Source organism: Salvelinus sp. IW2-2015, linkage group LG18 (assembly GCF_002910315.2).
Source record: "Salvelinus sp. IW2-2015 linkage group LG18, ASM291031v2, whole genome shotgun sequence".
In the NCBI taxonomy this organism is placed as follows: Eukaryota; Metazoa; Chordata; class Actinopteri; order Salmoniformes; family Salmonidae; genus Salvelinus; species Salvelinus sp. IW2-2015.
In genome coordinates this window covers 52,273,656-52,288,878 of record NC_036858.1, presented here as the reverse complement: position 1 = coordinate 52,288,878, position 15,223 = coordinate 52,273,656, and the positions used below count along the sequence as shown (strand labels likewise).

The 15,223-nt window shown below is 44.9% G+C and overlaps 1 protein-coding gene across 1 annotated transcript in view; it reads left to right on the top strand.

The window, feature by feature from the left end:
* The window catches only part of iffo1b (intermediate filament family orphan 1b), a 32,295-nt gene that overhangs the window by 4,953 nt on the left and 12,119 nt on the right, over nucleotides 1–15,223 (top strand). The window contains 4 exon segments of the mRNA XM_024007720.2: nucleotides 1,236–1,296; nucleotides 10,888–10,974; nucleotides 14,631–14,771; nucleotides 14,883–15,070. Of these exon segments, the coding sequence (XP_023863488.2) occupies nucleotides 1,236–1,296; nucleotides 10,888–10,974; nucleotides 14,631–14,771; nucleotides 14,883–15,070 (477 nt within the window).

Genomic DNA, 15,223 nt, shown 5'->3' with positions numbered 1-15,223 from the left:
GGATGACTGTGATCGTTCCRAGAGACACTGGGTTGAGGTCAGTGATAAAGTAGTCTATAGTACTACTGCCAAGAGATGAGCTGTAGGTGTACCTACCGTAGGAGTCCCCTCGAAGCCTACCATTGACTATGTCTAGACCCAGCGTGCAACAGAGCTGCAGGAGTTTTTGTTTTTGTTGGTTGTTTTGTCAGTTATGTCTAGGGGGCGTATTGGGGAGGGAATGCTGTCACCTCCAAGTAGGTGTTTGTCCCCCTGTCTGCTAAGAGTGTTGGGTTCTGGCCTTAGGTCGCCACAGACTAGTACATGTCTCTGGGCCTGAAAAGGGTTGATCTCCCCCTCTAGGATGGAGAAGGTGTCATCATTAATGTATGGGGAGATATAGGTACCACACAGGACAACCATTTTCTCTGAGATCATTTCCCTATTTATTTCCAACCAGATGTGAAATGTTCCTGTTTTAATTAATTGATTGCAGTGGGTTAGGTTATGTCTGATCTATACCAAATTCTCTCTTCTCTCTCTCCTCTCTCCTTCTCTCCATCTCTCTCCATCTCTCACTCTCTCTCGCGCACTCTCCACTGCCAGCTCCACTCTCCTTTCTTCAACCCCCTTCCCCCACATCATATCTTTCTCCCTCTCTCTCTACCTAACTGCATGCGGCCATGCACCTTCCCCTCCACCTAGTATCTGCAATGCGGTATACTCTGCACGGCAGGCTGTGATTGCTGGAAAAGGGAGGTGGCTTCCAAAGAGAGCTCAGCTCATCTTTCCCTCGCTCTCTCCCTCTCCCTCACTCTCACGTTACCCATCTATCTCAATCACGTCTTTTGTGCCACAGTGTGCACAATGGCACAAAAAACGTCTCTCTGTACACTATATAACCTCCTATTTGTTTTAAGAGCAGTTTGGTAAAGACTCCGACATGTCGCAGTATTGTGCATTTTAAGCAGCAATTCTATAAACGCCAGTGCTGTGCAGTGGGGTCTGTGTGGTGTGTTGAGTCACTGAATCAGCCATCGTAGTTCTAACATGTCAACTGTACAGGCTTTCAATGAGATTACTGTTCACTAGATGGATGGTGCTGTCTGACCCAGATTCATGGACCAGGGGTTTCAGACACACACACACACACACACACACACACACACACACACACAAACACACAGTTAATAGTTATTATTATGATGTTGCCATTTTACTGTGTCATTTACTTCACATTACTTTTTGTTGTGTAGGTGGGAGGAGGAGTACACTGTCAGAGTGGACATGCAGCAGAAGATGGAAGACCTACAGGAGGTAACACTGTGTGTGTGTGTGCGTGTGCCTGGCCTCTCTTATTGATTGATACATAGGGGGTAAATGTATCCCCTCTTTCTGTTACACTTGTTCTCTGTTGATTTGCAGGGACAAGAACAAAGCCATGTCAGCATATCAAACATGACAACAAGACATTACATTGAAATGTTTAGGTGCTCAATGCTTGTAGACACAAAGGCCCTCCTCACTGATCTATACACTAACTTAGGGCGCGGGGCCAGAGGCGCAGTGTTGTCTCTGACGCTGTGTCATCAGGTTCTGGCGGTGTTGACACATTTGACATTGCCCTGACGTATGCAAAACAACCTAATACAATTGCTTGTGTGAAACAGCTTTGTTGAATAGTGTGCAAACCTCTAACCTAATATAGTATGTTTATAAACACCTAACATAATTGTACTGTAGGCTATGTATAAATCCCTAACATACTAGTTAGATGCTCAGCCCCTGACGTTCGTCATAGGTGTTATAGAAAGCAGCTGACAGTCATGATCAAACAGCCAAGTGGTTAACTATTTGAGGAACTGGTGTAGCTACTTACACACATTCAGYATGATTGAATTACAGCAACAATATCAACTCCCCAAAATGGCACCGTTGGTCCCCGTCACATAGTTACATCTGAAAGTCATTTGTACGTCCTACTTCCACATTTTATTGGTCACATACATATCAAGCAGATGTTATTGCGGGTGTAGAGAAATGCTTGTGTTCCTAGCTCCAACAGTGCAGTAATATCTAACAATTCATGACAATTCACACAAATCTAAAGTAAAAGAATGGAGTTAAGAAATATACACTACCGGTCAGAAGTTTAAGAACACCTACTCATTCAAGGGCTTTTCTTTATTTTTACTATTTTCTACATTGTAGAATAATAGTGAAGACCTCAGAACTATGAAATAACACATATGGAATCATGTAGTAACCAAAAAAGTGTTAAACAAATCAAAATATATTTTATATTTGAGATTCTTCAAATAGCCACCCTTTGCCTTGATGACAGCTTTGCACACTCTTGGCATTCTCTCAACCAGCTTCATGAGGTAGTCACCTGGAATGCATTTAAATTAACAGGTGTGCCTTATTAAAAGTTAATTTGTGGAATTTCTATCCAACCTAATGCGTTTGAGCCAATCAGTTGTGTTGTGACAAGGTAGGGGTGGTATACAGAAGATAGCCCTATTTGGTAAAAGACCAAGTCCATATTATGGCAATAAAAGCTCAAATAAGCAAAGAGAAATGACAGTCTATCATTACTTTAAGACATGAAGGTTAGTCAATACGGAAAATTTCAAGAACTTTGAAAGTTTCTTCAAGTGCAGTCGCAAAAACCATCAAGCGCTATGATGAAACTGGCTCTCATGAGGACCGCCACAGGAAAGGAAGACCCAGAGTTACCTCTGCTGCAGAGAATAAGTTCATTAGAGTTACCAGCCTCAGAAATTGCAGCCCAAATAAATGCTTCACAGAGTTCAAGTAACAGACCCATCTCAACATCAACTGTTCAGAGGAGACTGTGTGAATCTGGCCTTTTTGCTGCAAAGAAACCACTACTAAAGGACACCGATAAGAAGAAGAGACTTGCTTGGGCCAAGAAACACGAGCAATGGACATTAGACCGGTGGAAATTTGTCCTTTAGTCTGGAGTCCAAATTGGAGATTTTTGGTTCTAACCGCTGTGCKGGTGAAAGGATGATCCCCGTATTTCCCACCGTAAAGCAGGGAGGAGGAGGTGCTATGGTGTGGGGGTGCTTTGCTGGTGACACTGTCTGTGATTTATTTAGAATTCAAGGCATMCTTAACCAGCATGGCTACCACAGCATTCTTCAGTGATACGCCTTTGCATCTGGTTTGCGCTTAGTGGGACTATCATTTGTTTTTCAACMGGAAATGAACCAGCACACCTCCAGGGTGTGTAAGGGCTATTTTACCAAGAAGGAGAATGATGGAGTGTTGCATCAGATGACCTGGCCTCCACAATCCCCCGACCTCAACCAAATTGAGATGGTTTTGGATGAGTCGGAGCGCAGAGTGAAGGAAAAGCAGCCAACAAGTGCTCAGCATATGTGGGAACTCCTTCAAGACTGTTAGAAAAACATTCCAACTGAAGCTAGTTGAGAGAATGCCAAGAGTGTGCAAAGCTGTAATCAAGGCAAGGGTTGGCTATTTGATGAATTTCAAATATAAAATATATTTGGATTTGTTTAACAATTTTTTGGTTACTACATGATTCCATATTTGTTATTTCATAGTTTTGATGTCTTCACTATTATTCTACAATGTAGAAAATAGTAAAAATAAAGAAAAACCCTTGAATGAGTAGGTGTTCTTAAACTTTTGACCGGTAGTGTATAAATATTAGGATGAACAATGTCAGTGGCATTGACTAAAATACAGTAGATTAGAATACAGTATATACATATGAAATGAGTCAAACAGTATGTAAACATGTATTAAAGTGACCAGTGATTCCATGTCTATGTATATTGGACAGCAGCCTCTAAGGTGCAGGGTTGAGTAACCGGTTGGTAGCCGGCAAGTGATGGCTATTTAACAGTCTGATGGCCTTGAGATAGAAGCTGTTTTTCAGTCTCTCGGTCCCAGCTTTGATGCACCTGTACTCAATCAATCAATCAATCAAATGTATTTATAAAGCCCTTTTTACATCAGCCGATGTCACAAAGTGCTATACAGAAACCCGACCTAAAACCCCAAACAGCAAGCAATGCAGATGTAGAAGCACAGTGGCTAGGAAAAACTCCCTAGAAAGGCAGGAACCTAGGAAGAAACCTAGAGAGGAGCCAGGCTCTTAGGGGTGGCCAGTCCTCTTCAGGCTGTGCCGGGTGGAGATTATAACAGAACATGCCCAAGATGTTCAAACGTTCATAGATGACCAGCAGGGTCATATAATAATCACAGTGGTTGTAGAGGGTGCAACAGGTCAGCACCTCAGGAGTAAATGTCAGTTGGCTTTTCATAGCCGATCATTCAGAGTTAGATACAGCAGGTACGGTAGAGAGAGAGTTGAAAACAGCAGGTCTGGGACAAGGTAGCATATCCGGTCAACAGGTCAGGGTTCCTTAGCTGCAGGCAGAACAGTTGAAACTGGATCAGCAGCAGGTGGACTGGGGAAAGCGGGTAGACTGGGGACAGCAGGTGGACTGGGGACCGCAAGGAGTCATCAGGCCAGGTATTCCTGAGGCATGGTCCTAGGGCTCAGGTCCTCTGAGAGAAAAGAGAGAAAGATAGAGAGTTAAAGGGAGTATACTTAAATTCACTCTGTACACAGGATAAATACTCCAGATATAACAGACTGATCCTAGCCCCCCAACACAAACTATTGCAGCATAAACACTGGAGGCTGAGACGGGAGAGGTCGGGAGACACTGTGGCCCCGTCCGATGATACCCCCGGACAGGGCCAACCAGGCAGGATATAACCCCACCCACTTTGCCAAAGCACAGGCCCCACAYGCCTAGAGGGATATCTTCAACCACCAATCTACTACCCTGAGACAAGGCCGAGTATAGCCCACGAAGATCTCCCCCAGGGCACGAACCCGAGGGGGGTGCCAACCCGGACAGAAAGATCACGTCAGTGACTCAACCCACYCAAGTGACGCACCCCTCCTAGGGACGGCATGGAAGAGCACCAGTAAGCCAGTGACTCAGCAACCGTAATAGGGTTAGAGGCAGAGAATCCCAGTGGAGAGAGGGGAACCGGGACAGGCAGAGACAGCAAGGGCGGTTCGTCGCTCCAGTGCCTTTCCGTTCAACTTCACATCCCTGGGCCAGACTACACTCAATCATAGGACCTACTGAAGAGATGAGTCTTCAATGAAGACTTAAAGGTTGAGACCGAGTCTGCGTCTCTCACATGGATAGGTAGACCATTCCATAAAAATTGAGCTTCATAGGAGAAATCCCTGCATCCAGCTGTTTGCTTGGAAATTCTAGGGACAATAAGGAGGCCTACGTCTTGTGACCAGAAGTGCACTGCTCGCAACCGCAGGACTCTCCAGAGGGTGGTGCGGTCTGCCCAACATATCACCGGAGGCACACGGCCTGCCTTCCAGGACACCTACAACACCCGATGTCACAGGAAGGCCAAAAAGATCATCTAGAACATCAACCACCCGAGACACGGCCTGTTCACCCCGCTATCATCCTGACCTCGCCTTCTGGACAATAGCGGGGTGAACAGGCCGTGGCTCGGGTGGTTAATGTCTTTGAAGTGCGGGCAGTGCACTTCCACAGTCCTTGGGAGCGGGCTGTGTTGGTGGCACTGTGTTATGCTCAAAGCAGGCGAAAAAGGTGTTTAGCTTGTCCGGGAGCAAGACGTCGGTGTCCTCGACGTGGCTGGTTTTCCCTTTGTAATCCGTGATTGTCTGTAGACCCTGCCACATATGTCGAGGAAGTTGGAGTAGCAGTGGTCATGTGGTTTTTAGCAGCATGGGTACTACAGTCAATGTGTTAATAGAACTTCGGGAGCGTTTTCTTCAAATTTGCTTTGTTAAAATCCCCAAATACAATAAATGCGGCCTCAGGATATGTGGTTTCTAGTTTGCACAAAGTCCAGTGTAGTTCCTTGAGGGCCGTCGTGGTATTGGCTTGAGGGGGGATGTACACGGCTGTGACCATAACTGAAGAGAATTCTCTTGGTAGGTAATACAGTCGGCATTTGATTGTGAGGTAATCTAGGTCTGATGAACAAAAGGACTTGAGTTTCTGTACATTATCACAATCACGCCATAAGTAATTAATCATGAAACATACACCCCCGTTTTCTTCTTCCCGGAGAGTTCTCTATTCCTGTGTGCACGATGTACTGAGAACCCAGCTGGCTGTATTGACCGGGACAGTATATCCGGAGAGAGCCTTGATTCCGTGAAACAGAGTATGTTACAGTCCCTGATGTCTCTCTGGAGGAGATCCTCGCCCTGAGCTCGTCTACTTTATTGTCCAGGGACTAAACATTAGCGAGTAATATACTCGGAAGCGGTGGATGGTGTGCACGCCTCCTGAGTCAGACTTGAAGTCTACTCTTCTCCGACGGCGGCATCTTGTAGCAGCCTCTGGGATAAGTTCAATTACCCTGGGGGTTACGAACAAAGGATCCAAATTGGGAAAGTCGTATTCCTGGTCRTAATGCTGGTGAGTTAGCACCACTATGATATTCAAAAGTTCTTTCCGTCTGTAAGAAATAACACAAAAAAAACAAAATACTGCAAAGTTGCTAAGGAGCTAGAAGCAGAGCTGCCATGTCTGTCGGCGCCATCTTGCCATCGGTGAGCATATAAAGCTGAGCCAGGTGGGGCTCTGGTTTCTCAGGTTTGTTGTGTGTGAGGATGCAACTGCAGGGGACATCTACCTAACCCAGTTAGACAGKCTCTGTTGAGCCAACAGGAGACCACATGGCATGCAGCAAAGTCCCACTTTACATTAAACTATCCATGCAGAACAATGTACAAGAGTTACACAAAGAAACACTCACGGACGAGTCAAGTCAAGTTACCCTATTTCATTTGCTGCACAGACACAATCAGCTTTTATGTCAAGACATCTCAGGAAGAAGTTCTGCAAAATATTATGGCTAGTAGTTTAGGGAATCAAATACTTCAGAGAAAAGAGGGAGAATTAGATCAACAATATAATCCAAGGCACTCATGAGATTAAGTAGGCAGGGTTGTCAATGTATAATCTGTGTATGTACTGTATGTTTGTGTGTTGTACTTTGGATTTGTAGTAAGACTTAGGGTAAGAACATCTATCCTTACACTGTAAAGAATATATAATCATCATGGACAGATTATACTGTTGTACTTTGGATTTGAAGTGCTATTTGAGTCAAGGTTTATAAAGACAAGATATGATGTTTTACTGTTTGTCCCTACCCTGAGTTGGTCAATATAGAATGTTTTACTGTTTGGCCCTACCCTGAGATGGTCAATATAGAATGTTTTACTGTTTGGCCCTACCCTGAGATGGTCAATATAGAATGTTTTACTGTTTGTCCCTACCCTGAGAAGATGGTCAATATGAATGTTTTACTGTTTGCCCTACCCTGATGGTCAATAATAATGTTTTTACTGTTTGCTTACCCTTGAGTTGGTCAATATATAATGTTTTACCGTTGGCCTACCTGAGTTGGTCAATATAGAATGTTATTACTGTTTGGCCCTACCTGAGATGGTCAATATAGAAGTTTTACTGTTTGGCCATACCCTGAGAAGGTCAATATAGATGTATTACTGTTTGGCCCTACCTGAGTTGGTCAATATAGAATGTTTTACTGTTTGGCCCTACCCTGAGTTGGTCCATATAGAATGTTTTACTGTTTGCCCTACCTGAGATGGTCATATAGAATGTTTTACTGTTTGGCCCTACCCTGAGATGGTCATATAGAATTTTTACTGTTTGGCCTACCCTGAGTTGGTCCATATAGAATGTTTTACTGTTTGGCCCTACCCTGAGATGGTCCATATAGAATGTTTTACTGTTTGGCCTACCTGAGATGGTCATATAGAATGTTTTACTGTTTGCCCATCCTGAGATGTCAATATAGAATGTTTTACTGTTTGGCCTACCTGAGTGGTCAATATAGAATGTTTTACTGTTTGGCCTACCTGAGTTGGTCAATATAGAAGTTTTACTGTTTGGCCTACCTGAGATGGCATATAGAATGTTTTACTGTTTGGCCCTACCCTGAGGTGTCATATAGAATGTTTTACTGTTTGGCCCTACCCTGAGATGGTCCATATAGAATGTTTACTGTTTGGCCCTACCCTGAGATGGTCCATATAGAATGTTTTACTGTTTGGCCCTACCCTGAGTTGGTCAATATAGAATGTTTTACTGTTTGGCCCTACCCTGAGTTGGTCAATATAGAATGTTTACTGTTTGCCCTACCCTGAGATGGTCAATATAGAATGTATTTACTGTTTGGCCCTACCCTGAGATGGTCAATATAGAATGTTTTACTGTTGCCCTACCCTGAGATGGTCCATAAGAAGTATTACTGTTTGCCACCCTGAGATGGTCATATAGAAGTATTACTGTTTGGCCCTCCTGAGATTGCAATATAGAATGTTACTGTTTGGCCTACCCTGAGTTGGTGAATATAGAATGTTTTACTGTTTGGCCCTACCCTGAGTTGGTCCATATAGAAGTTTACTGTTTGGCCCTACCCTGAGTTGGTCTATATAGAATGTATTACTGTTTGGCCCTACCCTGACTTGGTCTATATAGAATGTATTACTGTTTGGCCCTACCCTGACTTGGTCTATATAGAATGTATTACTGTTTGGCCCTACCCTGAGTTGGTCAATATAGAATGTTTGCTGTTTGGCCCTACCCTGAGATGTCCATATAGAATGTTTTACTGTTTGGCCTACCCTGAGAGTGGTCTATATAGAATGTATTACTGTTTGGCCCTACCCTGACTTGGTCTATATAGAATGTATTACTGTTTGGCCCTACCCTGACTGGTCAATATAGAATGTATTACTGTTTGGCCTACCCTGACTTGTCAATATAGAATGTATTTACTGTTTGGCCCTACCCTGAGATGGTCCATAATTGAATGTATACTGTTTGCCCTACCCTGAGATGGTCAATTAGAATGTATTACTGTTTGGCCCTACCCTGAGTTGGTCAATATAGAATGTTTACTGTTTTGCCCTACCCTGAGTTGGTCAATATAGAATGTTTTACGTTTGGCCCTACCTGAGTTGGTCCATATAGAATTTTACTGTTTGGCCTACCCTGAGTTGTCCATATAGAATGTTTTACTGTTTTGCCCTACCTGAGATGGTCCATATAGAATGTTTTACTGTTTGGCCCTACCTGAGTTGGTCAATATAGAATGTTTTACTGTTTGGCCCTATCCTGAGTTGGTCAATATAGAATGTTTTACTGTTTGCCCTACCCTGAGTTGGTCAATATAGAATGTTTTACTGTTTGGCCCTACCTGAGATGGTCAATAAGAATGTTTTACTGTTGCGCCTACCCTGAGTTGGTCAATATAGAATGTTTACTGTTTGGCCCTACCCTAAGTTGGTCAATATAGAATGTTTTACTGTTTGGCCCTACCCTGAGTTGGTCAATATAAACTCAGCAAAAAAAGAAACGCCCCTTTACAGGACCCTGTCTTTCAATGATAATTAGTAAAAATCCAAATAACTTCACAGATCTTCATTGTAAGGGTTTAGACACTGTTTCCCATGCTTGTTCAATGAACCATAAACATTAATGAGCATCGAACGGTCGTTAAGACACTAACAGCTTACAAACGTAGGCAATTAAGTCACAGTTATGAAAAACCTAGGACACTAAAGAGGCCTTTCTACTGACTCTGAAAAAACATCAAAAGAAAGATGCCCAGGGTCCCTGCTCATCTGCGTGAATGTGCCTTAGGCATGCTGCAAGGAGCATAACGACTGAGATGTGGCCAGGCATAAAATGTACGTTGAACAACACCTCACAGATCGGGACATCCAACATCATACCTGCGCAGTACAGATGCAAAACAACTGCCCGACACCAGACCGCACATCCATCCATCAGTGCTCAACTGTCCGCATAGGCTGAGAGAGCCTGTTGTAAGGCAGTCTCACCGACATCACTGGCAACAGTGTCGCCTATGGCACAACCACTTTCGCTGGACCAGACAGGACTGGCAAAATTCTTCACTGACGAGTTGCGGTTTTGTTCACCAGTATGTGGTCGGATTCGCGTTATCGTCGAAGGAATGAGCATTACACCGAAGCCTTACTCTGACGCGGGATCCTTTGGAGGTGGAGAGTCCGTCATGGTCTGGGGCGGTGTGTCACAGCATCATCGGACTGAGCTTGTGTCATGAAGGCAATCTCAACGCTGTGCGTAGAGAAGACATCCTGCTCCCTCATTGGTATCCTTCCTGCAGGCTCATCTGACATGACCCTCCAGCATGACAATGCCACCAGCCATACTGCTCATTCTGTGCTTGATTTCCTGCAAGACAGGAATGTCAGTGTTCTGCCATGGCCAGCGAAGAGCCCAGATCTCAATCCCATTGTGCACGTCTGAGACCTGTTGGATCGGTGGTGAGGCTAGGGACATTTCCCCCCCAGAAATGTCAGGAACTGTAGTGCCTTGTGGAAGAGGGTAACATCTCACAGCAAGAACATTGCAAATCTGGTGCAGTCCATGAGGAGGAGATGAACTGCAGTACTTAATGCAGCTGGTGGCCACACCAGATACTGACTTACTTTTGATTTTGACCCCCCTTTGTTCAGGGACACATTCTAAATTTCTGTTAGTCACATTTCTGTGGAACTTGTTCAGTTTATGTCTCAGTTGTTGAATCTTGTTATGTTCATACAAAATATACACATGTTAAGTTTGCTGAAAATAAACGCACTTGACAGGTCTTTTTTTGCTGAGTTTATAATCTGGCCTTCCAGAAAGTAGTGGCTGAGCTGGTTGCAGGATGTGTGTGAGCGTGGGTTGTGTGTGTGTTTGTGCAGGCCTGCGTGTGTACCTGTGTGCATGGACATGCATCTCATGATTATGTGTGTTTTGTTTGTAGGACCTCCAGGAGAGTGAGGGCTGTCAGGATGAGTTGGCTGTCAGAGTGCAGCAGCTGAAGGCTGAACTGGTGCTCTTCAAAGGCTCATGAGCAACGGAGTCTACATCCCAAAGTTCCTCTCAATTTGCACCTTCTCTTATCCAATTGTATTGGTCACATACACATGGTTAGCAGATGTTATTGGTCACATACACATGGTTAGCAATGTTATTGCGTCACATACACATGTTAGGCAGATGTTATTGGTCACATACACATGGTTAGCAAGACGTTATTGGTCACATACACATGGTTAGCAGATGTTATTGTGTCACATACACATGGTTAGCAGATGTTATTGTGAGTGTAGAGAAATGCTTATGCTTCTAGATCCGACAGTGCAGCAGTATCTAACAGGTCATATCTAACATTCCACAACAAAACCTGATACACACACTAGTAAAGGAATGGGATGAGAATATATAAGTATAAAATATGTGGATGAGCAGTGACAGAGCGGCTAAGATGCCATAGATAGTGAAGGATACATATATACATATGTAATGCGAGATATGTAAACATTCTTAGTGGCATTATTAAAGTGACTAGTGTTCCATTTATTAAAGTGGCCAATGATATCAAGTCTGTAGGTAGCAGCCGCCTCTCTGTGCTAGTGGTGGCTGTTTAACAATCTGATGGCCTTGAGATAGAAGCTGTTTTTCCAATCTCTCTGTCCCAGAATTTGATGCACCTGTACTGACCTTGCCTTCTGGATGGAAGCAGGGTGAACAGGCATGGCGCAGGTGGTTATTGTCCTTGATCTTTTTGCCTTCCTGTGACATCGGGTGTTGTAGGTGTCCTGGAGGGCAGGTAGTTTGCCCCCGGTGATGCGGTGTGCAGACCGCACCTCCCACTGGAGAGCCCTGCGGTTGTGAAGTGGTTGGCAGTTGTCGTACCAGCGGTGATACAGCCCGACAGGATGCTCTCAATTGTGCACCTGTAAAAGTTATTGAGGGTTTCCGGTGACAAGCCAACATTTTGTCAGCCTCCTGAGGTTGAAGAGGCGATATTGCGCCTTCTTCACCACACTGTCTGTGTGCGTGGACCATTTCAGTTTGTCGGTAATATGTACACCGAGGACCTTCACTTTCCAACTTCTCCACTACTGTCCYGTCGATGTGGATAGGGGGGTGCTCCCTTTGCTGTTTCCTGAAGTCCACAATCCTCTCTTTTGTTTTGCTGACATTGAGTGAGAGGTTATTTTCCTGACACCACATTCCGAGGGCCCTCACCTCCTCATTGTTGGCTGTCTCATCGTTGTTGRTAATCAAGCCTACCACTGTAGTGTCGTCTGCAAACTTGATCATTTGAGTTGGAGGCGTGCATAGCCACGCAGTCATGGGTGAACAGGGAGTACAGGAGAGGGCTAAGAACGCATCCGTGTGGGGCCCCAGTGTTGAGGATCAGCGGAGTAGAGATGTTGTTTCCTACCTTCACCACCTGGGGGCGTCCCGTCAGGAAGTCCAGGACCCAGTTGCACAGGGCGTGGTTGAGACCCAGGGTCTCAAGCTTAATGATGAGTTTGGAGGGTACTATGATGTTGAATGCTGAGCTGTAGTCAATGAACATCATTCTTACGTAGGTATTTCTCTTGTCCAGACGGGATAGGGCAGTGTGATGGCGATTGCTTCGTCTGTGGGCCTATTGCGGCTGTAAGCAAATTGGAGTGGGTCTAGGGTGACAGGTAGGTTGGAGGTTATATGATCCTTGACTAGTCTCTCAAAGCACATGATGACAGAAGTGAGTGCTATGGGGCGGTAGTCATTTAGTTCAGTTATCTTTGCCTTCTTGGGTACAGGAACAATGATGGACATCTTGAAGCATGTGGGGACAGCAGACTGGGATAGGGAAGCCTTGCGAGGGTTAACACGTTTAAATGTTTTACTCACGTTGGCCACAGAGAAGGAGAACCCACGGTCTTTGGTAGTGGGCCGTGTTGGTGGCATTGTATTCTCCTCAAAACGCGCAAAGAAGTTGTTTTAATTTGTCTGGGAGCAAGATGTCGATGTCCGCCACGGGGTTGGTTTTTCTTTTTGTAATCCGTGATTGTCTGTAGACACTGCCACATACGTCTCGTGTTTGAGCCGTTGAATTGCGACTCCACTTTGTCTCTATACTGACGCTTTGCTTGTTTGATTGCCTTACAAACAGTGTAGTTATTCCCTCCGTATTTGGCCATGTTTCCATGCGGTGGTACGTGCTTTCAGTTTTGAGCGAATGCTGCGATCAATCCATGGTTTCTGGTTAGGGAAAGTTTTAGTTACAGTGGGTACATCTCCTATACACTTCCTTATAAACTCGCTCACCGAGTCAGCGTATACGTCAATGTTATTGTCTGAGGCTACCCGGAACATATCCCAGTCCATGTGATCTAAGCAATCTTGAAGCGTGGAATCCAATTGGTCWGACCAGCGTTGGATAGACCTAAGCACGGGCGCTTCCTGTTTTAGTTTCTGACTATAGGAGGGGAGCAACAAGATGGAGTCATGGTCAGATTTGCCAAAAGTAGGACGGGGGAGGRCCTTGTATGCATTGCAGAAGTTAGAGTAGCAGTGGTCGAGTGTGTTACTCGCTCCTGTACTGCAATCGATATGCTGATAGAATTTAGGTAGCCTTGTTCTCAGATTAGCTTTGTTAAAATACCCAGCTACTATAAATGCAGCCTCAGGATATATAGTTTCCAGTTTGCATAAAGTCCAGTGAAGTTCCTTGATGGCCGTCTTGGTATCCGCTTGCAGGGGGATATACATGGCTGTGACGATAACCAAGGAGAGTTCTCTTGCGAGATGATATGGTCTGCATTTGATTGTGAGGAATTCTAGGTCAGGTGAACAAAATGACTTATGTTCTTACAATTACACCATGAATCGTTAATCATGAAACATACACCCTGCCCTTCTTCTTATCAGAGAGATGTTTGTTCCTGTCGGCGCGATGCACTGAAAATCCCGTTGGCTGTGGCTGTACGGACTCCGACAGCATATCCCCAGCTAGCCATGTCTCCGTGAAACAGAGTATGTTACAATCCCGGATATCTCTTTGGAAAGCAACTCTTGCCCTAATTTTGTCGACTTTGTTATTAACTAGGGACTAGACGTTAGCGAGTAATATACTCGGAAGCGGTGGGTGGTATGCGCGTATCCGAAGCCTCACTAGATCACCGCTCCGGCACCCTTTCCTCCGACGGCGTTGTTTTGGGTCGGCCGTTTGGGCGGCCTCTGGAATCAGTTCAAATCCTGGGAGGTGCAGACAAAGGATCCGCTTTGGGAAAGTCATATTCCTGGTTGTAGTGCTGGTTGTGCTGATAAGTTGATGTCTCTCTGATATCCAATAGTTCTTCCTGGCTGTATGTAATAACACTTAAGCTTTTCTGGGCTAACATGTAAGAAATAATCATAAAAAAACAAAATACTGCACAGATTCCTAAGGACTTGAAGCGAAGCTGCCATCTCATGTTGCTATCCACACCTAACAGAACCATCATCAACAACTGGTATACATCTTTCTCCTATATACACACGCAGCCTCATACTGTCCTGATCTGACTGCACACAAATCATCTGCTCATCGATGACCCTTTTCACTCTCAATATTGTCTGGTTCATTCTCCTGTCCCTGGGTCCCTAGTCTGTTTTCACACACCACACAGAGATCACTCCTGGTCTGGTTAGGATGATAACTGTTACTAGGAGACCTCTGTGTAGAACATGTCTGATCTGGACAGTAAGATCCAGGAGAAGGCCATGAAGGTGGACATGGACATCTGTAGACGCATCGACATCACGGCTCGCCTGTGTGACGTGGCCCAGCAGAGGAACTGTGAGGATGTCATCCAGATGTATCAGGTAGTCTGTCTGTCTTTCTGTCTGACGGTGTCTGTCTGTGTCAKTCTGTCTGTGTCTCTCTCKCTCTCTGTCTATCTGTYTGTCTGTCTAAGTCTCTCTTTCCACTCCTAGGTCTCTAACACCCAGTCTGCCATCAACTGTCGCCCCCGGAAACAGACCCCGCTSTMCGTCAACAGTAGTGAGGGTGATGAGACTATCAGCACYTCGGAGAGYGATGGGGGCCTGCCCAGAGAGGAGGAGCTCTGTGGCTCGTCAGCCAATCAGATCAACGAGGAAATGCARAGGATGCTCAACCAGCTGTGAGTAACATTACAGGACTGGTGTTTATTACATGTGCAGTTTCTCTTATCAGTCTTCTACAGGTACAACCAGCTTCTACACTCTCTATACTCTACCATAGTAAAGGTATTAGACTGATAAGAAGGAAGCTTCCATGTGCAGTTTCTCCAGAG